The 23,419-nt window shown below is 46.4% G+C and overlaps 1 protein-coding gene across 1 annotated transcript in view; it reads right to left on the reverse strand.

The window, feature by feature from the left end:
- LOC146806123 (neuronal acetylcholine receptor subunit alpha-10-like) overlaps window positions 1–23,419 on the reverse strand; it is a 213,912-nt gene that overhangs the window by 3,630 nt on the left and 186,863 nt on the right. Inside the window, exons 3-4 of the mRNA XM_085623453.1 lie at window positions 15,651–15,805; window positions 4,497–5,029 (exon numbers count right to left, since the gene is read on the reverse strand). Coding sequence (XP_085479579.1) covers window positions 4,497–5,029; window positions 15,651–15,805 — 688 coding nt within the window. The remainder of the gene's footprint in view (window positions 1–4,496; window positions 5,030–15,650; window positions 15,806–23,419) is intronic.

Genomic DNA, 23,419 nt, shown 5'->3' on the forward strand with positions numbered 1-23,419 from the left:
CTGGTTGCGTTTCCAATGCTTGTTCATTTGTGCTGCGAAAGGGCAGCTATCACAGACACCTATCGTCGCTATCAATCTTGGAGTGGGCTTTTTGTTACCAGCCTTTTCAGCCATTGGCTGGAGACTTTGTCAATCAAATCTTGGCTCAGCCCATAGGAGTATTTCTTTATCCTCTGGTGCTCCCGTTTGTGGGATGTATCTTTTCACCTCCAATGAAGAGCTTGCATTGAAGTACATTTTAAAACTATTCCTCTGTGTGAAGGCTCTGTGATGACTGCTCCCACGTCTTGCGCTTTCCCTTCTTGTGTACACTCTTACTTGCTCCCTCACGGTCCTCCCCATGGGTTTTGCTCCTTATTCCTTCTGCCCACAACTCCCTCTCATTCCTAACCCCCATCCTTTCCTCTTACCCCTGTGTGTGGCTCCTCTATCACCCGCCTGCACTGCCCTCTCCCTCCTCCTGTTTTATGGACCTACCAAAATATTGTGGGGAAATATTGACTACCACAAATTGTGAAAGTAAGTATATATAGGTAAGTATAGATTTAATCTTCTCCACTTCACATTTGTACCCTGATATACATATCTTCAAGGTATGTACATGTAAAGTTAACAATAGTGAATCTATATTTGCTACCTATACTTACCTATATATACTTAACTTCAAAATATAGTAGTATTGATATTGTGTTCGCCAAATTTTGGTAGGTCGATATTTTTATCCTCAATATTCTGCCGTACAGTTCTCTCTCCTGCCCCCCCCATCCTGTGTCTCCTGCTCGTTTCTCCTCCCCCACCCTAAACCACCACCAGCACTTGTTCCTCCCTTGCACCATTATCTCTTTCTCCTGTATGTTGCTGCTCCTTCTCCCAAGAGTCTTACCTTATTGGAGGCTTCCCCTTAATGCAGCTAGGGCAGAATACTTATTTTCGTTCTTTTAATGCCTGTTTTAATTAGTCTGCTTCCCATCCCAGCTTTCTTTTTCATACCAACAAAAGGTGCAGTGTATTGAAGAATTCGCTGCCTTCATTACAGTCCGACTTTTGTTTCTAGTTGAAATTAAGGTTGGCCTATAAGAGACCTATCGTTATAGTCTTTCTTTCTATGCCATTAACTATCCGCAGAGGGCAGTGACACTTATTGATTTTGGTAGAATTCTAACTAAACTAACAAGCATTTGCAATGCAATAGGTCTCGCATTTACACGAGTTTGAGCTATTGACATTGCAAATCACAAGGCCTTTTATTTATGTTTTGGTTTTGAAAACATAAATTAAAGGCATTGTCATTTACAATGACAATAGCTTAAACTCACAAATGCGAGACCTATTGCATTGCAAATGCTTGTGTTATTAACGCTGCCTTTCTTTTTCAAACCAATCCCCCTGAAATCTGGCGTTCTGGCGCTGGGAAATAAAGGGGGATATCTGTGCACTGTATGGCATCGAAGGCTCCGTTTCTACACTCAACATTTTTATGGCGTTGGGCCACCCCTTAGGCCTCATCAACGGCAAAGCATTTCACACAATACATTAATGAGCACAGTGCAAAATGAACTCAGTGGTTGCCGGACCTGGCCAGACTGAAGGTGGAGATAGAAGTGACTGTCCGCCTCACGTACACATGTGTTGTGCCTACTCCTTTACGGCTCACAGCTCCAGCCTCGCTGTGCGATCGTTAACACAGAAAAGGGACATACAAGTCGGCATTAGAGGCGAGCATCACAAAACATTCATTACGTTGCAGGAGACACGCTCACGCTGAGATTTCATGCAGATAAAATAAAAAAACACATGTCCCGTCCAGAAAGTGTTGCGGGCAGCTTTACTGTGAATAAGTGCGCCACTATAGGTAAAGCGAACCGGCGCTGTCATTCAAATAAATATATTTCTAAAAGTGTGTGGCACACTGCGATGTTGTGGAACATCATTAAAAACCAGCTGAAGCAGCGCATGTCGTGACTGTAGTAGGAGAAATTAATTAAAGAAAATAGTGCTTACAGTCTATAGAACACATACCGTGTAACAACCGAAGTAAAAGGGCCAGTCCTCATGGGTTACAAATGAAGACAAGGAGGTACCAAGGAGGAACTAATAAGCCTACTTGCGAAACAGAAGCCAGAATTTAGGGCAATGCGTCCGTGAGACTAGCCCTGTGGTGGGGGAGGGACAGTTGTGAGAGGCTTGTTAATAAAAATATCTCACAAAGAGTAGGGGTCTAAGGGATGTAGTTTAAGGACTCGAACAGTTTGTAATCCCCAATTCAACACATGTATACAAAAAAGAAAAACTGTGAGTCAAGAGAAGTTAAATGACCGTGACATAACCACTTAGTAAGTACTGATCCAGATTTGCCTGCTGTTAACGAGGTACCAAATATACCAATAGGTGCGTGTATGTATGTATGAGAAAGATTCCCATCACCCACAACAAGTGGCTCGCTTCATCATTTGGGAACCTGGGAACTTCACCAGAGAACCATACTCTACCAGATGGACGTAGATATTGGTTCAAAAATGTGTCCCAAATGTATCTGTTGATGTACTGGTTAGATCGAAGGAACCACCGGATAAAAGATAAGGAGTGATGTATGCAGTGCTAGTGATGAAGGTATGTGCTGGTTAAAATTGGTTAGCCAGGCACAAAAATGTTTTTAATGAGGTGCTACCTGGATACCAAAATAAAACAAGACAGTGCTGTAACAGTTTGAAAAAATAACTGTGTTAGAAAAGACTGGTCAACATGTTTCAGCTCTTGGATAGACTGTATCCTAGCTTTCGTCAGGACCAGAAAGCTACTGCAAATATTTGTGATATGTTAAATTCAAAAACTTAGAAAACATACAACCTGGACCTTGTTTTCGGTACAGGGGAATACCTGTGAAAATAACAGCAGTAATCAATTTAAACAGACAAACAGAGTGGTGAAATGTTGACGATCGGTCACTAACCGCAAATTATTAAATAAATCGTTTTTGCGAAGATACCATTAAGTGTACAGAGACAAACATGCAGCCCTCATTACCAATGGAAGAGAGTAATTTAGTTGTCACTCACCCGAATAATTCTGGGTATGTGCCTCACCCCGCCTGGCAACTGCTCAGGTTAGGAGGCACCGCTCTGGGGAATAATATAAGTATAGAACATTATAGGATATGGCCACAGTTATTAAAATGTTCAAACAATATATAGCGCTAAATTTAAAAACTAGGCGGGTAAATCACACGGAAGTCTGATCATCAAGAAAACATGCCACTCGGCGTTGCTAAACTTGTGATTATGATCATTGGAGAAATATGTTGTAAGGACATGAGCGGATAGCTCAAGCTGCTGTTTGTCCTTGTTATCAATGTGTTAGAAGTTGTACATGCGTATATTTAGTTTAGAAAAAATATCACGCGTACTCAAGTCAAGTTGCTGCTTGGAAGAGGCATGTGCTATGATGACTAAGTAACCTGTTGATGAAAAGAACGGTTCGTTCATGCATTATAAATCAGGTCTTTCTAGTTAAGATTACTAAACAGTGTTGGACGCAGCTAGTGAGACAGATGTGGCCAATTTCTACTACAAGATTGTAAAAATAGGAGTTGGTCAAAAAAGCGATATACTCGGTTCTGCCTTACCTCTCCGTCGGTACCTCTCGCGGCTTCTGAGCGAGAAGGGGAGGTGTGTGCTGATAATAGCGAATCCTATTTGAGGATTCCCAAGCGTCATACCCGCCATGCGCGTGATCAGCGTCAAGATCGAGCGCAGGCTGATGACGTAATGGCGTGTTAGTGTGCCGTGCAAGTCATGTTGGGAAATGTAGTCTGATGAGTGTTTGCGAACTTTCTACACTCAACTTTATGTAGATGAAAAAATGTTGACGAACAATATTCAGCCTAACAATTGCGTAGAATAATGGCAGTATGGTTCTCTGGTGAAGTTCCCAGGTTCCCAAATGATGAAGCGAGCCACTTGTTGTGGGTGATGGGAATCTTTCTCATACATACATACACGCACCTATTGGTATATTTGGTACCTCGTTAACAGCAGGCAAATCTGGATCAGTACTTACTAAGTGGTTATGTCACGGTCATTTAACTTCTCTTGACTCACAGTTTTTCTTTTTTGTATACAGTTGTGAGAGGCGCCATGAGGAAACAATCTCTCGGTATGCTGTGGCGGGGGCGGGGGAGCGCATTCCAGGCGGGGGAGCGGACCCTTTGAAGTATGATGCCGAGGCTGTGGCTACACGTGCACGCGCGAGTGGGCTGAAGCACTTCCCCAAACGGATTGCATGGCGGCACCATGCACGTGATTGTGCGCGTGCTCGCCATGCAATCCACTTTTGGGAGCACTTTGAAATGCCCTCTTACTAGAGTGTCACATAGCGATTGCGTAAACGCAATAGCTAGGCGAGACCTAAAAACCAGGTAAGTAATCAAAACTAGCTTAACAGCTCACAACACAGATGTAAAAAATACCACACAACGAGGTCATGGTTGATCAACTCACCTATCAGTGGCACATTTTCAGAAGGTGGCATGCTCTCTGCCACCAACAGCTGGAAGACAGTGAGCGCAAGGAGGACCGTCACACCCAGTGAGACCTTCTCCCCAGAGTCGGCAGGCAGGTAGAACCCCAGGGGTGCAAGGAAGGAGATCATGACGCAGGGCAGCAGGAGGTTGAAGATGTAGAAGGAGGCCCTCCGCTGCAGGATCAGGGTGTAGGTGACATCTGGATAGGGCTCCGAGCAGCAGCCATAGGTGATGACGTTCTTCTTGGCCGGCATGCCCAGCACCTCCCACTCCACGTTCTCCACAAAGTCGGTCAAGTCGCCGGTGTCCAGGCCATTGAGAATGTCGATCTGGTTTCCATTGTAAGTCCACGAGCCGAAGGTCAGGCGACACTGTTGGCCATCGAAGGGGAAGAAGGAGACGTCCACCTTGCAGGAGCTCTTGGTGATGGCGGGCGAGTCCCACATGATTTGCCCGTCATACCTAATGACGACGTTGGTCTCCATCGAGCCCGTGAATTGGTCATCTGCGCTGAGGGTGAGAAAAAACAGAGAAGCAAAATGGGCCAATGGACATCATTATACAAAGATTGGATAATGGTAAAACCTCAGCTCCCCAACCATGCACACATCATCTCTTTAGTATAAACCCACTTCAGTGATAATGCCATCCTCAGGCACCTTAGCAATAAAAATATAGCATCTCTACTCTTCATTAATTGAGTGCTGTGACGAGGAGGGCATTATTATGGAGTAGGTACTGCCCATTGGCTCAGGTAGTTAGTATTCTTCCTAGGCAATAATGGGGCCATCCAGTGAATGATTAAGGGCCTAATTTAGATTTCGGCGGACGAGTTACTCCATCACAACGGTGACGGATATCCCATCCGCCAAAATATAAATCCCATTATACCATTCGTATTCTATGGGATTTATATTTCGGCGGACGGAATATCTGTCACTGTAGTGACCGAATAACCCATCCGCCCAAATCTAAACCAGGCCCTAAGTCTCCAACTCATGCAGACATCATCAAACAAAGCAACATTCTGGAAAGCCTCCTGCTGATGATTATTAGAGATGCAGAACTGGGTTAGAGAGACCGCTGGCTGTCTCGTCAATTTTGTGCTAGGGCGGGATTGCCTGTAGAACTGGTCAATGGGGTGATTTACTGCCCTCACAACCATTTACGCTTGGCAGTGTGCAAATGCTGCTACTGAGCCGATAAGGGTAGTGTGGTTTCTACTACTGCCCTCTCGCAAAGAGGAGCTCTGAGAACCTCTCCCCTGGAAACTGCACGCTCTCAAGGCATCTATCTTCCTTACATCATGATGGGGCCACTAGGAGACCCACATTTGCCCTTCTGTGGAATACTGTCTGATATAAATATTGTCTGACATAAATATTGGGTCCCTAATATTGTTTGCAAAGATATCACCCATTGGTGATTCTGCATTGAATTTTGTGACCTTCATCCCAAAAGGTATCACACGTGGACAGGGATGGACTCTCCATACAAAGGAGGTCCACCTGGATGCACAGAAATTCACTGGAGTACTGCTGCAGAGGCATTTAGCACCAGTGACACACTCCTCAAGGTACTAGCAGTCTTCCTGTAATACGTAGCAGCTTACACTGAATATGTGCTACCAGAATTTACATAATTGGGCCCAAGATGAATAATACGGGGCAGCACGATGGACGACAAGTCGAAAGCCGTATGAAGCCCAGCCAACGACGCAGTGACCTCTGCTGAACCAGTGGCTCCCAATACCTTTTTGCCCCACATGAGAATGGTTTGAAACAACTTTCCAAGCAAGAAAAACTCTACATGATAACCATTTCCAGCAATCCCAAACCCCATGGCTTCATCCCTTCCAGCCCAAGCCCAGGCCAGAGGCTTCACTCACTGAGGACTTCCATCCACACTTCAACATTTTCTTGCTGTGACTTTAAAAAGGCACTTAAAGTAAACTTCATTTTTTTTTTAAAAACACAAAACTATATTAAAGAATAGGACAGTTTTTAATCCTTTCCGAGTGTTATTGTTTTTCCCATTTTCACCGTGGTATTTTAATTGTTTAAAACTTCCTTTACTGTCCCTAATGTTCTCAGGGACTGATTTATGGCTGCGAGTTAATGCAAAATTCTATGATTTTTTAAGAAAGTGATGTGCCTGCAGGAGTACAGTGGAGGAAATTCCACTGGATTCTCCTCTGTTGCGGATCAATTCTGCGGCTCGCACTCTGTACGAGCTGAGAATACCAATGGGGACTCTTCCATTTGATTTGAACGACTAATTCTGCAGTGTGGTAATTTCATGGTACTCTGAGATGTGCTCTGGTTATCCCCTGAAAACTAGGTAGTTACTGTGGAAATCAGTTCTGTTGTAATTCCTCATTTATGTCCTGATTCTGACCCTACTTTTTGCCAGGCTTTGCTGATGAAATGTCTGAGGGGATTTACTGTGTTAGTTGTAAATCTGATTCATCCAGCAACTCCAGTTAATAAATTGGGAATTGTGGGCCTTATTAATACAGGGCTCTAATCTCTTAAAAGCTTTTTTAATTGTGATGGCTGTTTCTTACATTCTCCTAGTAACAGGTAAAAAGTACCTACAAGGGATTTATTACAGCACACACAATTTAAACGTTCAGCATACTGATATTCTTGACAAGCTCTGAGCAGTCGCTTGTATCACATAATTATGAAATTCAATTTAAATCACTTGTATTAGAATTAATCGGTCAGAAAAAATATATCTTGCACAAGTGTAATTGTTTTTATGAAATTCAGTTTATAATGAAAAAAACTTTTTTAAAGAGTACAGAGAAGCTAATACAAATGTCTTAGTAGAACTACACAAAGCAACTGAGGTTTACAAATCATATTATATTACAAACACCTCTTTGTCACTAATGTGGACACCTCTTACAATGAATATAATAAGGAAATGTGACTGATTCAAACGACAACAGTTCCTCGAAAAAATCACGCTTGCATAGAAGTAGGTGCGATTGTCGACGTTTCGGTCTATTTTGCAAACATCAGCTAGACCATCTTCAGGACATAAAATTCAAGTGTTGGATGACCCTTAATGATATAAGCGGACCGATTCAAAATGTGGTCAAGTCCATTAGAATATTGTTTAAAGAATGATGAGAGGGGCTAGCAAATAGCCACCACTGTTTCAACAGTGAAAGCAGGCAATTGCGATTGAATCTTTGCCTGAAGATTTCTTCAATTGGGCTTCAATGTGACCAGAACTAGCTCGTGTCTAGAAACCGAACAGGCCCACTTACGGAGAACGTGCCACTGTCTTGGCAGTCAGTGTCTGGTGTCTTACATTCTCCTGCATCTTTCTAGGGCTTGGCCTTAAGCTTGGCCGCGCTACCGAGAGGAGGGCCGAGGAAGCCTTAGAGCGTCTTTGGTGGGGCACTGTTTTGATGAGCTAAGCCTGGGTGTTCTTGAAGCTTAGCTAGAGATTATTAAACCTTTCTCATCTCTACAAGTCCTAGAATACCCACAGTGCGGGCTAATCTGTTGTCTACTATACTGCAAACTAAAAGCTAAAAACTGACTGTGAAATTAAGGTATATTAACCTAGATTATACTTGAGACTTTTTTCTAAATTCTCAAATGGTTCCAGTACTCTTTCTGCAAAGTTTTTACTATTGCAGCTTTACAGGGTATCTCAGAAGCATGCTCATTGACTCATATGTAAATGTATCCAAATGTAACAGGTTATATTCACCCATGAGTTCACCTGTGCTTATAGTTGCACCTATTACATTTGTGAATGGGCAAATACTGAGGCATTTGAGAGCTGAGACCCATCCATAACATAACGGGTTTTTGTAAACACAAATTTACCCCTTAAGCTGTCTTGGTTCTGAATTTCAGGTGTTTATAAGAGTAAAAACAGCTTCCTGCAATGGATGGATCTGTCCGCCGAGCCACAGAACATGGCGACAGAAATGTAGCAGGTGCACATTCACACATATGTTTAAATAGCACATAAGCGCATTGGCTAATTTTTTTGTTTCTCCACTAGGAAACTATTTTTGCCACTGAAGGAATCACTTCCCCTCTACCCTTCACCAATTTTAGTGGTTTTACTACCCCGTCCATATACTGCCTAGGGGGCCCCTGGTGCTCTTTTGCAAGAATATATCTCTGATCATATCCAGGGTGGGAACATCCCTATTGAAAGATTGAGCTTGTCCACAAACCAGCACTTTTGTGGAGGATTACTTACTTAGGCACATATCTCCACTCTGTAACGCCCACTCTGGAATCAAAGATGCTCATTTGTATAATGACCTTATACTGCTATTATTGTATGTGTGAGCAAATCCATTTAGGTGCTAAATAAACCCTTAGTTAAGATTAAGAACACATATTCACCTCACATCAACACTAGACGTCAAGAATGTAATGATTCGTGTGGCCAGAGATAGAATTGCATGTCATTAGGGTTTGAGTGCAGAACCTAAGGGGTTAATGGTGGATGCCCCACCCCCTCGGCTGTCTCAGCAGTGATGTGACGCTGGTAGGGAGTTAAAGGTACCCTGTGAAGCCGAGTAAAAAGACTGAGGGCCTGATTTGGATTTTGGTGGATGGGATACTCCGTCACAAACGTGAAATATCCCATCCACCATACTACAAGTGCAGTAGGATATAATGGAATTGTAATTTGGCGGACATGATATCCTTCACGTTTGTAATGGAGTAACCCTGTCCGCCAAACTCGTAATCAGGCCTTAAGTAATGGCATGCAGGGAAGCTATCACCGGTGGTGCATGGTTACGACAGCTGGGGGGTGGTGGGATACTGGAACAGCAGAACATGACATATCCAGCTGTGGCCCCACTCCCCCAGAAACACCCTGCTTATTGGAGGTCTCTTAGTTAAAAGACCCCCGGCTCCCAGGAGCCAGCGAAGTGCCACAGCTCTGGGAGTAATTACCGAGTTCACTCGTGTCGCAGCGCTTGAGTTTCAGTGTCAGTGGGGTGTCGTTGTATGTAGTGTACATACAGGAGGAGAGATGGGAGAAGGGATGGATTTCAGCTGCGTAACCCATCCCAGGTGTTCGGGGAACGGGTGGATATCACAGACCACAAGAGGTGAACCTGATGCTTCTTGGGAGACCAGACACCAAGATTGGGTTACTACCTGGGGGCCTGGTTTCTCTCCTTGAACTTTTGTACACAATTTAAATAGGGATGTATATTCTGGTAGTGAAATAGATGTGAAACAGCTACACAGCCTCTGAGTATACTTTCACTATTAAAGCATAGTATAAAATGTATTTTACATAGATAGATAGATAGATAGATAGATAGATAGATAGATAGATAGATAGATAGATAGATAGATAGATAGATAGATAGATAGATAGATAGATAGATAGATAGATAGATAGATAGATAGATAGATAGATAGATAGATAGATAGAGGACCCCCCCCCCACCTGACGGTATAAGGATATCGCGATATCGCAACCTCACCTCTCCAGTTCATGAATAGGCAGAAGAATGTATATGGTTGGAGTTCTCCAGGGTGACTTGAAATGCCCTTAACCCTGCATGTCGCAGGGGGTAACTCATTTTGGATATTCAAGGTCGCTAGGATAACGCGAATACATGGCTGCAGGTTTTTCTGTGTAAATTATCACCAGACTCACAAAATCCACCATTAGCCTCACAATTTTCAAATATTATAAAACAAATTTTGCTTCTAGCTCTACATCCTAGTTCATGGACTTCTAAAGAGCTTTTTTCTACATCAGGAAACAGAAACTTTACATACTTAAATGTAATTCACAAAGCATTGAAACGATGATTCCTTCTGTTTGAAGAAAATGGTTTGCTCTGCTATTCTCGCAGCTTCATGTTTCCACGACAGACGCTGTTCTGGAAGCAGCAGAGCTTTCATTCGCTGTTCTGGGAGCAGCAGTCATTTCAGGGGGGCTCTCGGACAAACCCAATTGAATTGCGTCATATGGGTTGATGTCTTGATGTAAAGAGGCGTCCTATCAAAATACATACATAGGCATATGAAATGTACTACAGGGATCTGGGTTGTTTCCGAATGGACATAGAAGCTTCCTGGGGCCTGATAGAGTGAATAGTACAGTGGACACCGTGAGTAGACAAGTTGCAAAAGAGACCTGAGATCTGTGCTTAATTTGTAAAAAGGTGAGTGCCAGGGCTTATCTCAAAATTAAACCGACAGCATCACCATGCAGCAAACTGTCATAAGTACCGGAGTGCAGGTGAGTTAAGTGCGGTGCCGAGCACCGGAAAACACCCGATCAAATTAAGCACTGACTGGTGTGCACAGAGGAGAAGAGGCAAATGCACAATGGAAGTAAAGGCATCCCTGTGATTCCCTGGAAGACAAATTCATTATTTCTTGGTGAATGACATTGTTAATTGCATTTCCTAAACATGTATCGTATTTTTCCTTATTAAAGCTACGTTTCTAAAGCATCGTGATCTCTTTCTTTTTATGCGAATACATCTAGTGCCCTTTGACAAACCTTCTCGAAACTTCCCCTCCACCCCCCAAAAAGTCTTATCTACGCCAGCTCCTTCCGTGAAACTTTCACTGTGATCAGCCAAACAGGCAGAGAAACAGGCATGTGCAATGCAATAGGTCTCGCATTTACGCGAGTTTAAGCCATTGGCATTGTAAATGGCAATGCCTTTTATTTTATGCTTTAAAAGCCAAAACATAAATAAAAGGCATTGTCATTTACAATTCCCATAGCTCAAACTCGCGTAAATGCGAGACCTATTGCATTGCAAATGCTTGTTATTACAGCATCTGTTGCTGCTTCTACAATGACCTCCTTTGTTTTTCACGAGTATCTTTTCCACAACATCTCACCGCCTCTCCCTACCTCCCCCGAGGGCTACCATCTCTGCAGGTTCCTCTCACCTCACGTATGGGGCTTTGCTCTGGTGTGTTTAACCTTGTACTGTTTATTTTTGAAGCCAAGTGATTCGTGGTCGATAAGTGCCGCCCTAACATCGGAATTACTTGACAAAGGTGAAACCGAAGATTGGTGCATTGCGGGGCTGCACTGCCTCGGGCTGCCGTGGGAGCAGCCCCTCTCTGCGGTCTAAGACCTCCTTCCTGTTTGTTGCAGCAAACTAAGGGCAGATTCTCCTCGATCCACGCCGCCACTGAGAGACAATCTCCCATGATGCATTTGTGAACTGACAAAATGTCGGCTTTCTTGTATTGATGCATCCCGCGCCAATAACGTCTCCCAAAATTCATGCTTGTATGATGTTGAAAATAATTTAGCATTGTGCCATGGTGCAAGGCACAGCTTGCAGTCTCTTGAGGGAGTTCTATCTTTGAGGCCCACCCTCGTGTACAATTCACCTCATGCAAACGACGGCTCAAGGGTAAATGTATAGACTATGTTATTTTTGCAAAAATAGATTGTTACGCATAGAATTATCATGGAAATTCCATTGGCACATTGTTTGTGCATTCATTTCATGTGGCACAGTACTCCATTGCGAGCTGCTTTGCGTGGCTTTAGTTGATACGACTTTGCGTGGATCGCCATGGGGTGTTTGTGCTGTTTCTCTCGCTACGGCCACTTTGCAGGAATTATCAGCAGTTTCCAGTTCACTTCAACTTCAAGTGTAAAGTTCACAACGCAAACCAATAGTAAGCCTGGACATAAGTGCTTGCTCTGGAGACTTCCACAAGCCAATGCATAGATCCCAATCTTAGCATCTCCCGCAGGGGACATCCGGTGCTCCTACATTGACACCTGCGTCTTCATTCTGTGGTACCGAGGTATGGCAAACCCCTGCTGCGCCTCGGGCTCCTCTGGCCATGGCCGCTGTGTCTACCAAGCACAGCCGGCGCACGTGCCTGATAGCCAGACCCCTCCCCCCTCAGGGTTGGATCAGATGTGACACTGCCTGACTTCCACCGTCCCAACAGGGCTTCAGTCGCTCCATCTCATGTACACCCTCATTGTCCAGGATTGCAGGACCCAGGAAGCTCTGACCCTTGGTACATTTCACTTCCGCCTCCTCACATACAGAAAGGACACGCAGAAGAGACATTGTACCATGTAGTGGGCTGTAGAATGAGCCGCTCTGAAAATTCATTCTCCAAAACACAGGATCGCCAAGAGAAGCGAGGCATTTTATAAAACCTGTACGCATTTCCATAGGAGTCACGGATGATTTAGACCTGTGTTACAGCTATAACATGACATACAGATGTCTCATATGTTCCCTGTTCACTTCCCGTGAACCCTCCTCATCTATGCAAGGTCAGAAAATGTTCAGTGACTTATGACGCTTTGAAAATATAACAGTGGTCCTGGAGGGCCTCAAGGTCATGCCAACCAGTGCATGACCAACCACAAGCATGCGCACCCTAGCTCCAAGCAGAAATTAACAACTTAAAAGAACGCCAGTGGAGGTTCGACCCCTGCCCTCGCCTGAAGCCCTGTTTAGACTGCGCCAATTGCCACCCCCCTCGGTTTTAGCAACAGTAGGGGGTTCCTCTTCGCTGCCAGTGCTTCGAACCATCAGTTTTAAAGGTGGTTCAGGTTCTGGTCTTCTGCCGCCAGCATCTGCACTGGAGCCCAACTTTTTAAGTCAGGCAGTTTCTGGTCTGGACCCTTTTTGATGGCTAGGCCCTCACAGGGCAGCTCGATCCATACTTGACTACGGAGAGCGCACTCAGGTGAGACGGTAGCCAGAGGTAGGAAGTAGCCGCCATCACCGGCAAAGTGGAGGGACATGACCCCTCCCCTGAGGTCAGTGGGTGGTGGTGCAGAGGGGGGGCACAGGAGCAGTTGTGGGGTGAGTACTCAGCTGGAGCCAGGAGTGGGGAGCTAGCTTTCGAGCCAACACTTTCTTTGGGTTGATATAACGAGCAGACGATAGGTCTCGAGAAGTAACATTTGGGATCCAATGTAAAACTCATTTTATAGAAAGAAATGAAAACGACATAAGAGACATTACGGATCCTATTGTGGGTGTTCGTGGCCAGTGGCAGTTTGAGGTGAAGCAAGGGGGCTTTATACTGCATCTGTTTCTAGGAGGCACATTTCCAAAAGGGCACAATGAATGACTGTGCTGCTTCATTTTAATGTAACACTACAATTGACACTGAAAACAGGAAACAGAGAAACAGGGCTATCCTCTGGTATGGCTGACAGGCTGCAAAGGTCTGACTGAGCTCCTGGTTGTTGGAGAGTAACCAGAATGCCTGCATATTATGAGAGATGCGTCAAGGGGCCTGCAGGGTCCTCATGCTAGGATTAGAAACATTGCCAAGCAGCCAAACATAAAACATACAGAAGGCCCAACCTGAGGACACATACTGGTGTACGAACAACCAAAGAACCATAAAGCCAAGGGGGCTGCACGAGCAGCCAACAGCAGAAAAGGGGTCACCCTAAGGACCCCGAAGGCAGGCCAACCCACACAGAATGCACAGACAGTCCAACCGAACCACTAGACCCCCGAAAAAGGGGGGGGGGGGATAACACCTCCCATAAAGCAGTAGAGGACCGACAAGGCAAGTTTACGGAGGGGGAAGAGGAGGAGGAGGACAGAGCCCCGCAAGGAGCCGCTGAATGGCAGCATCCGCATGGGTGTTAAACAAAAGCACCCCACCAAACGGCAGGTCAACCAGACGCGCCCTAACCTTCTCAGGAAAAACGCTATCCCACAACCAAGCATGGCGATGGAGAGCTACTGAACTTGCCATAGTGCGGCCGAGAACATCAGAAACATCCAGGGGCGAACGAAGAATAAACGCGGCCAACTCCCGGCCATCCATCACATGGAGTCGCAGATCAGCGCAGACACCTTCTTGAGAGGCAGAAGACAGAAGGGACTCCACGGAATCCCACAAGCTGGAAGTAGCCCTGGCCAACACACAAAGCGTGTTGGGCGCCTGCAAAGCTGCACTAGAGGAAGCGAAGAGGTTACGCCCCCATGAATCCAAACACCGGGCCTCCTGTGACAGAGAAATCAACACCAAAGGTAAGGAAGGAAAAGCAGTCTGCAGAAGAGGGCCCTGGGTTGAAGGGTGGAAAGAAAGGCAGACTGGATCAAGTGGAGCAGGACGGTGGCGGTGGAGGAGTGACTGGGGCACTGGATCCCCTGTGGCAGGACGCCCCCAGAAGAGAATTATGGAGCACCAGGGCCCTGATGGAGAACCTCAAGCAAATGGTCCGTAGGGAATGGGGTGGCGGGGTCGCCCATGTGCAAAATGCTAGCGGACGTGGAAATGACCCGGGCAAAGGCTGCACTCGCCTTGGTAGGGCATCATGGGGGGGGGAGCGTAGGTGACGGCTGTAAACTAAGCCGACCATCCCCAAGTCCAGCTGGAGGAAGAAATGGCCAGCCCCGGAACGGTGGATGCCTCCAGACATCAGTGGGTGCCTCCAGACATCAGTGGATGCCTCCAGACATAAGTGGGTGCCTCCAGACATACATTGGATGCCTCCAGACATACATTGGGTGCCTCCAGAGATACAGTGGATGCCTCCGGACATCAGTGGATACCTCCAGACATCAGTGGATGCCTCCAGACATCAGTTGGTGCCTCCAGGCATCAGTGGGTGCCCAGAGGCATCAGTAGGTGCCTCTAGACATCAGTGGATGCCTCCAGACATCAGTGGATGCCTCCAGACATCTGGCTTTGCACTCTTTGTTGGTCTTCAGTTTTTTCAGGGCCATGCCTTATGTTTTTTCTTACATGAGAACAACTTTCATTTCAGAAGAGCGGTGGTGCTGCAGAGGTGATGTATGGCTGTACATCAGCGGGGCACAGTGTTCCCTGGTTTCCATTTCACCCCCTGTAAATGGAGTCTGGATTTCCCTGTTGCGACCCAGAGCTCGAAGTACCAGGGTTAGACTTGGATTCAAAGGACCAGACAACAGAGTGTCCCTGTGACGTAGAGCCACAGACTCACCCTAACCCTTGCCACTGTCAAGATACTCAAACCAAAAGCACTTAGCTGCTAGAGGTGTCCGGATGGCAGAAGGCGCTCCTTCCATTGCGCGGGGGTGCCAGGGTGGTCCGTCGCCTGAGCCCTGGCTGTCAAAGGCGGAAGAGGCGACATGATGCAGCCCCATACCAGTCCGACCTACTTGTTATATAGGACGATGTCGGGTCTCCATACATAACTACTAGGTATACGGATGGTATCGAGCCCATCATAATCATCCTTATTCCAGCGCAGGTAGGCGTCGAACCACACCTGCCGTATCCACAGGTAGGCCATCAGAATCTGGTTCCGTTCGTCCTGGGAAGAGGGAGACAAAAGAGATGAGTTATGTTCAAAGACGATATCCGAAAGGAAGAGAAAGAGCATAGGGTGGAAAGAAAACTAGAAAACAAAGCAGTCAGACAAGTAAGAAAGAACAAACGAACCTAGGAACAAAACAAGAAAGGAGGAAGAAAGAGAAAGAAAGGAAGAAAGAGAAAGAAAGAAACATCAAGAAAGACTGAACCTAGGAACAAAAGAAGAAAGGGTGAAGAAAGAAAGACCGTAAGGAGAGGGGAGGAAAGGACGAAAAAAGAAGCAAGGACTGCAAGGAAAGATAAAAGCGCAAAGACAAACAGCTGGCACGTGCTTTGCAGTTCACAGAGGAGAGGACATCGCACCCTTACTCAGGTCTCCCTCTGGTGCTTCTTGCAGGAAACCTAAAACCTATTCCACCTGCAGGTATTTCTTTCAGGAAGACAATGAACGAGGAAGGGACGCCAGTGGTGTCCGTCCAGCGTCCAGCATTGTTTGACCTCCGGACACACTGGCACATTTTATGAAAGGTGGTGATACAAACAGTGCCACACCTGCTGGAAGGGGCGGCTCAGTATCCCTCTTTATAGAAGACACTCGGGCATGTTGGGGGCGAGCCTTGGGGTGTAACACAGGTAAACACAGCCTTGAGCACCCTGGGGGGATCGCATCAGGAAAACATGAGATCAACTTAAAGGTGTAAATGCCAAATGCGTTATGTTATGTTATGCCATGTCATGTTACGTGTATCTGTAGAGCCCACTATCACCCGCGAGGGTATCCAGGCGCTGTGAATCAGGAGACGCGGGGCCGAAGCCAGGGCCAAGACCAGGTGAAGAGCCAGGTCTTCAGTTTCTTGTGGAATTCAAGAACCGAGGAGATGCTCTGACGAGCCGGGGACGTGCGCATCATTTTCAAAGAGTGTTAAACACAGATGTGCTGCAGTAAAACGCAAATGTTAAATGATGCGGTAGTCGCAATGGTGTGCAATTGTGACAGTGTTTGTGCTAATATATCCGTTCGCAATCGCACCAAGAATTAGAAGATCAATGAAGGGGGGGGGTGGTGTTACAGGAGTGATCAAGCGATTTGCGCATGCTATCGTATCACCACTGTCTTTACAGCAACGGAGGAAAGGGGTCCTGCGCCATAATGCAACCAAGGAAAGTGGGAACCCAGCACCATGGTTGAATAGAACAAGCATTGGCAGAGCAAATATGTCTCGCCTATGCGAGAGCTATTGCCTTTGGCAATGTGCTTTAGCCATTATGTACACCAGTGTGGTTGCTGTTCAGCATGGCTAAGATTTTGTAGCGTGGAGTGGGATAGATTGGAGTGTGGTAGATTGGAGTGAGGTAGATCAGGGTAGAGTGGAGGGAGCTATACTTAGGTGGAGTGGAATGGGGGTAGATTGGGGAAGAGTGGAGAGGAGAGGAGTAGGTTGGAGAGAAGTAGATTAGGGTGGAGTGGGTCGAGTGGAGTGGGGTAGCTTGTGGTAGGATAGATTGGAGTGAAGTGTGTAAACTGGATTGAAGTGGGGTAGGTTGGAGTGAGATAGATAGGAGTGGAGTATATCAGAGTGGAGTAGATTGGAGTGGAGTTGGATAGAGTGGTGTGGGGTAGATTGGGATGGGGTGAGGTAGATTGGGTTAGGGTGGGGTAGATTGGAGTGGAGTAGATTGGAGTGGGGTGGATTGGATGTGGTAGCTTGGAGTAGTGTAGTTTGGGCTGGAGTGGGGTAGATTGCAGTGGGATGGAGTAGGGTGGATTGGTGTGCAGTGAGTTAGATTGGACTGAAGTGGGGTAGACTTGGGTGGCATGTGGTAGATTGGATTGAAGTGGAGTGGGGTATATTGGGTAGAGTGGAATAGAGTGTGGTAGATTGCGATAGAGTGGAGTGGGGTAGATTGGGTGGATTAGAGTGGGTTTATTGGAGTGGAGTAGAGTGGAGTGGGGTAGATTAGAGTGGAGTGGAGTTGGATATATCGGAGTGGAGTCAAAATTGGCGTGGAGTGAGTTATATTGGGGGAAGAGTGGGTTTAGATTGGAGTTGAGTGTTGTGATGTAGATTAGGTCGGAGTTGAGTGGGGTAGATTTGGTGGATTAGAGTATGGTATAGTGAAATAACCCCCCCCCCCACACACACACACACAGACGATAAAACTCCAGCTCAAAGACTCCAGCTGACGTCAGTAACCGTCAGAATGATTTATGGCATGATTTATGGCTTTATGATAAGGCAAACATATTCCTGTATGTTTGATTTATGGCATGATTTATGACCTGATGACAAGCCAGCTTTACTCCTGTCTGTTTTGATTTATGGCATGAATTATGATGACAATGTAGCCTAAGGGCGTGACTTTGATTTATAATGCCAATTATAATTGACAATTATCGTTCTATGCCAGGCGGGCATTCAGGAAGATTTATGCCCCCCTAATAAAGTTGAATCAGGGTACCTATTGTTCAACCTTGGTGATAATAAAGCTGCGACTAAAAAACTTCCCAACACATTCCGCGGGTGGTGTTTCAATTCAGAATGGGAGTGGCGCGTGCGAAGTTTACTGGTAGCTCCTCGGTGCCCGAAGCATGCTGCTGCCCCCAGTGTTCCTTGCCGCGCCTTGAAGCATCATAGGAGGGAGGGTCACACGTACATTCTCTTACACAAGGGACAAGACAGTGTTTCTGCCTTTCTGGGATTTTCAGTCTGTCATGGTGAGAGGGTTGAATGGCTTCCGGCGCAGGCCACTGGCGTAACCCAAGGTGCGCGCTCGACTGCGACAGCGCTGCCGCAGGACATTACTTACCACTGCGGCTCCCTTAAGCGCTTTACCTTTCTCGGCATAAAGGATGCCCCATGGGGACATTGAATTTCAGATGTGCTGAGTGTGGCGCTTAATTGGGTTTTTAAATCTTACCTCCCGGGAGGGCAATGGTGGTGGGTCATTGCTGCAGTGCTGTAAACATGTCACAGCTCAGCGCTAACCTTGTCTTGTCCCCCAATATCTTCCACCTTGACTCTTTCCCCGGAGGATGTTTCCCATCCTCCCCATCCAACAAACTGTGCTTTGTACAGTGAATTCTGTCAGTAGCAGGCTCCGGCCCGAATGAGGACTGTTTGGTCGCCCAACCCCAAGGCTGACTCCACATCGCGGCTCTGTCTTCCAAACCCTATGCTTCCTGTCTCTTCATCTCACTCTTGGAGGTTCTTTTCCATCCCTGCTTTCCCCATCTGTCACTGTTTTACTCTTTTACTTTTGCTTATCCTTTTTCTGCTTTTTTCTCACTTGCTCTGGGTCAAAATCTGATGATGAACATTAAGTCCTGGCCTCCAAAAATAAGTGCCGGAGCCACCAACTTGAACCACCGGTTCAAATTAAGCACTAGCACAAAGAAAGTATGTGTAGACTGCTCTGCAACTGTGAAGTAACTCCCTCCATTTCACCAACCGCACATTTCCCAACAGCCCACAGGTATGCATACACCTGCCAGCTATATGGAAGATGGGGTATACGTCATCACCACCCCCTAGTCTCCTCAGATTAGGTGGTTGGGCAGGTAGAGTGCCGCCACCTCCCTTACTTCCCCACCATCCATGGGCCACCGCAGACCTGAGGAAGGGTGGGTGTTGTGAACCCACCACCCTTCCCTGCCTGCCCTGGGCCTGTAACTACCCTCAGAAACAGTGCATCGCTGCCTCTATCGACAGAGGGGCAATCAGGCTGACAAAGCCATTGGCTGTCAGAGCAGGGCTCAGAGAGGGGGGGAGGCAGAGTGCCAGATATTTTATTGAATATTAGTGGGGGAGGGGGAACACAAGGGAACTGGCTGTACTGTCTGCAATAAAACCTTTTTATTGAATATTTCGTAATAGGAGCCCCAAGAGGGGTGTGGGAGGCTGGCAGCCTGGCATGCATTGTATTATTAAACATTTGTGGAATGAAGGAAAGTCTCAGAGGAGGTGTCTACGGCTGGGAAGATGGTCTCTTGTCTATCCGTTTAAAGGCGACAAGGAGAAGGGAAATGATGGAGATGGGAGTGATGGGATCTCCGAAAAAATATATATATGGGTGTTACAGAGAAATAATCTTTAGGATTAGTGAGTTGGTTATAATATCTTACCATGTATATTTTAAACAATTTTAGAAATTCACTTACAAATCCACAGGTAAAGTAAAATCATGGGTGCAAATTCAATATGAAAACTCACTGAACTTCACAAGCGAGGGTTGGCCATACATCCATCACACACCCAACAGCCAGGAAAGCCTCAACTCACGCACCAAATGCAGTTCTCAGGACCTCACCCTTGATGTGACAGATGCAATTACAAATGCCATAATAATCTTACAGATGAGATTACACATCATATTACCCTTAATTCTATGAAAGAGATGGCTGTGAATGCAATATTATCAGTTTGAGTACTGTAGTGGAGGCAGCGTTTTAGATACATACATTGCTATGTTAGCATAAGCGTCTTAGAAGTTAGAAACACCATCTTGCCACTTTTGCTCCTTTTGCACACGACACTGCAGATACATGCTATTATTTGAAAACTGCTCGCTTGCCTTTTCTTCACATGGGAACTGTCTGCTGTTCACATCCCTAGACGTGCACTGCGACCTTGGTCTGAACATTGTGCGCAGAAACAGTCTGAGCCAACAAACAATGTATGCTTTTGAGTTCAGGTTGATCAGCCCACGCTCTAGCCATAACACGCACACAGCTGCAAATATCTGAAAGTCGAGAGCCTTTCATATTGCAGTTTGCAGGCATTAGACACACATTCTAGAGAAGAACTTTTCCAGGCACAGAGCAAAGCTGATCCTGTGATGTGATTCACCTAAGCTGGTCTTTACGGTATGGGGTTCTCCATTCAAACCTAGAGACCTTCTATTAGTATAATAATACTAGCTTACTAGCGAAGGGAGGGTGGTTGCATTCCATTATCATTTGTAATATGATTTCTCCCTTCATTTTCTATGGTATTGTAACAATGCTGATGATTTAATTTCAATCATTTGTCTGCTTATGTTGGCCAAAGTACTGCATCTTAGGACACGTAGTTTATAAAATAAACATTTTAAACTTTACCGTGTCTCTGATTACTCTTTTTGTGGACTGATATGAGAATAATAATGAACAGGTATTTCTGATTCCCACCATTCCTGAGAGTACTCTAAGTCGCTTGTTCTGGGTTGTCTATACATTGGGAGCTCAGAGAGGATACGGAGGACCAATGGGACACTGATGCTAGTCAGATTGGGGTTCTGGGTACTGAGGTGAGATTTCGGTACACCGCAATTCACTGAGGTCCTGGTTTCCTGCGCATAGTTCTGTGCATGAGCAGAATCCTTGCAACATGGCGCACCTAACGTTTGGTCTACTGATTTGAAACGCCTTAGTAGTGCTTATATTAGTCCACGACACCCTCACTCTTGTTCCTGGATAGCGGGAGTGACGGTTTTAACCTACCTGTTTGTATGATAGGTTCCCTCAAGCTTGTTAATTAAAAAGGTTGTTATATTTCTGAACCCTTGTGCTACTGTAATATCCATTGTTGTTCTTCTCTGTGTCCTTATGTCGGTCGATATTGCAGCGCTTAGCCGGACACCTTTGCGGCGTCATTTGACGCAGTTTGCGGTTCCGGACGATGGGATGGCCGTTATTTTTGTGGTGAGTACCGATGCGTCATATCCCTACGAGTTGTTATACTCTTGGGTGACTATGCCGGCAGTGAATGCGGATGATGATACGTTTCACTCCTATACTCCCACGCGTCTCCCAGCAAATTATATGCCATATAGGACGCAAGAAATTCCTATTTCAGCTTGGCAGTATCACATTTGGTTTAATGGCGCTCTTTCCCATGCGGTTACACCGGTTAGAATGGGCCCTTTGTCAATTCCAGGGGCCACTTGGCCGGTGCTGGCTGAATTTACACCTCATCCTCGCTATTTGAATATTGTGGTGGATGAGTTACGTGTCCTCCATACAGCCCTGATTACTGTATATAGGGCTTTAGTGCAATACGTTTCGCGCAACGTGCAGGTGGGGGCACCTGCTGTTGCGGGACAGCCAGCTGGCCAGGCCAGGGTTGTTATTAGTCCCGTCATGGTTAATTCGGTAATGGGCAAGCGCCCCCAGAATAAGGATGATTTGCCTTATTGGCTTGCTGAGAAATTCGACCAGCTGGAAGCAGTATTTCCGCACTCTACTCCTGTGGAGAAACACAGGATCCTCACCATTAGTTTGCAGAAGGACTTAGTCCCAGAGTTGTCCGATTGTGACAACTGGGGTAAGGTTTTTACAGTGGTCTACTCGAAGTGCTTCGGCACCCCATCTATGGCTGTGCTTCCCTCCGTCATCAAACGTGTTCAAGATCAACACGGTCCGGAGGCGGCGGTCGAGTTGGGAATGCGACTTGTCGGTGTGTTCGACGTAGTTGCCACTCTCGTCCTTGGTAATCTCAAGGGAGATGCAGTACAATTTTTTTTTTTAATTAAATTTCTTTATTATCAGATGACTTGAGATGACATACAGAACCATGCGCCTACAACCCTGAGGCCGGCTAGTATACCACATCCCGTCGCCGCAGCATAACAGCTTATCCCACATCCCGGAGGCCGGGCATCACTGTACAACAAATTAGGCCATCCCAGAGAGTTTCCAATTATTGCAGCAGTATGTCACACATGTTATAATTTACCCCACTGGGGATCAACAGTTTTCTCCCGTCAACCTAAGCAAACTATCCCAACACCCTCCCCACCTCCCCCCCCCAACATCAAGGCGTCCGAACAAGTCTCCGCTAAGAGTTCTAATCACAGATTCTACCGGGATGCGCAGCCTCCCCGTAACTGGCTGTCTGCCACGCGCAAGTCCTAGAACACTCACGCCTCTGAGTCGCTGATCGTCCCTCCCAACCCCCCGCCTCAAACAAACCAATTCGCGTCCTGGCATTGTACACTTAGATCAGCCCGCCCGGTGCCAAGGGGTCCTCCCTCAGATTGCTCACGTCGCCACCTCTCCCGGGTCCCGCCCGACTCCTGTTGCAGTACCCCTCTCCGACGTACCCTCCTTCCCCCTAAGGTGTTCTGTGTATAGCCCCCAGAAGTTCTTTGGACGACTGCACGGCGGGAGCAGCTCGCTAAATACCTCGGTTTGCGTACAGCAATATAGCACATCTCGGGCCCGCTGCGCAACTGTGGGCACTGGTCCCCTCATCCAGCATTGTGCCACCCTTCTCTTTGCTATCAGCAGCCCCATGTCCACCAGTTTTAGTATGGCTCTGGGCAGCTTCTTGGAGTATCCCAACAGAGCCACCGCCGGATCCGGCTCAAACTCTAGACCCAGCAGACCTCCCAATTTGTGGAAAATCATCCGCCAGAACTCGAAGAGCTGGACAGTACCACTCCAAATGAATAAAGTCTGCCGTGGTATAACCGCACCTCACGCACCTAGCATCCTCTCGCAGTCCGTATCTGTATAATCTTTCCGGCGTATAATATACTCTATTTATGTACTTGAAATGAAGTAATCTGTGCCGGCCGTGCAATGATATCCTACGCGTGCCAGCACAGCAATACAACCACATGGCATCATCTATCG

This window comes from Triturus cristatus, chromosome 8 (genome assembly GCF_964204655.1).
Source record: "Triturus cristatus chromosome 8, aTriCri1.1, whole genome shotgun sequence".
In the NCBI taxonomy this organism is placed as follows: domain Eukaryota; kingdom Metazoa; phylum Chordata; class Amphibia; order Caudata; family Salamandridae; genus Triturus; species Triturus cristatus.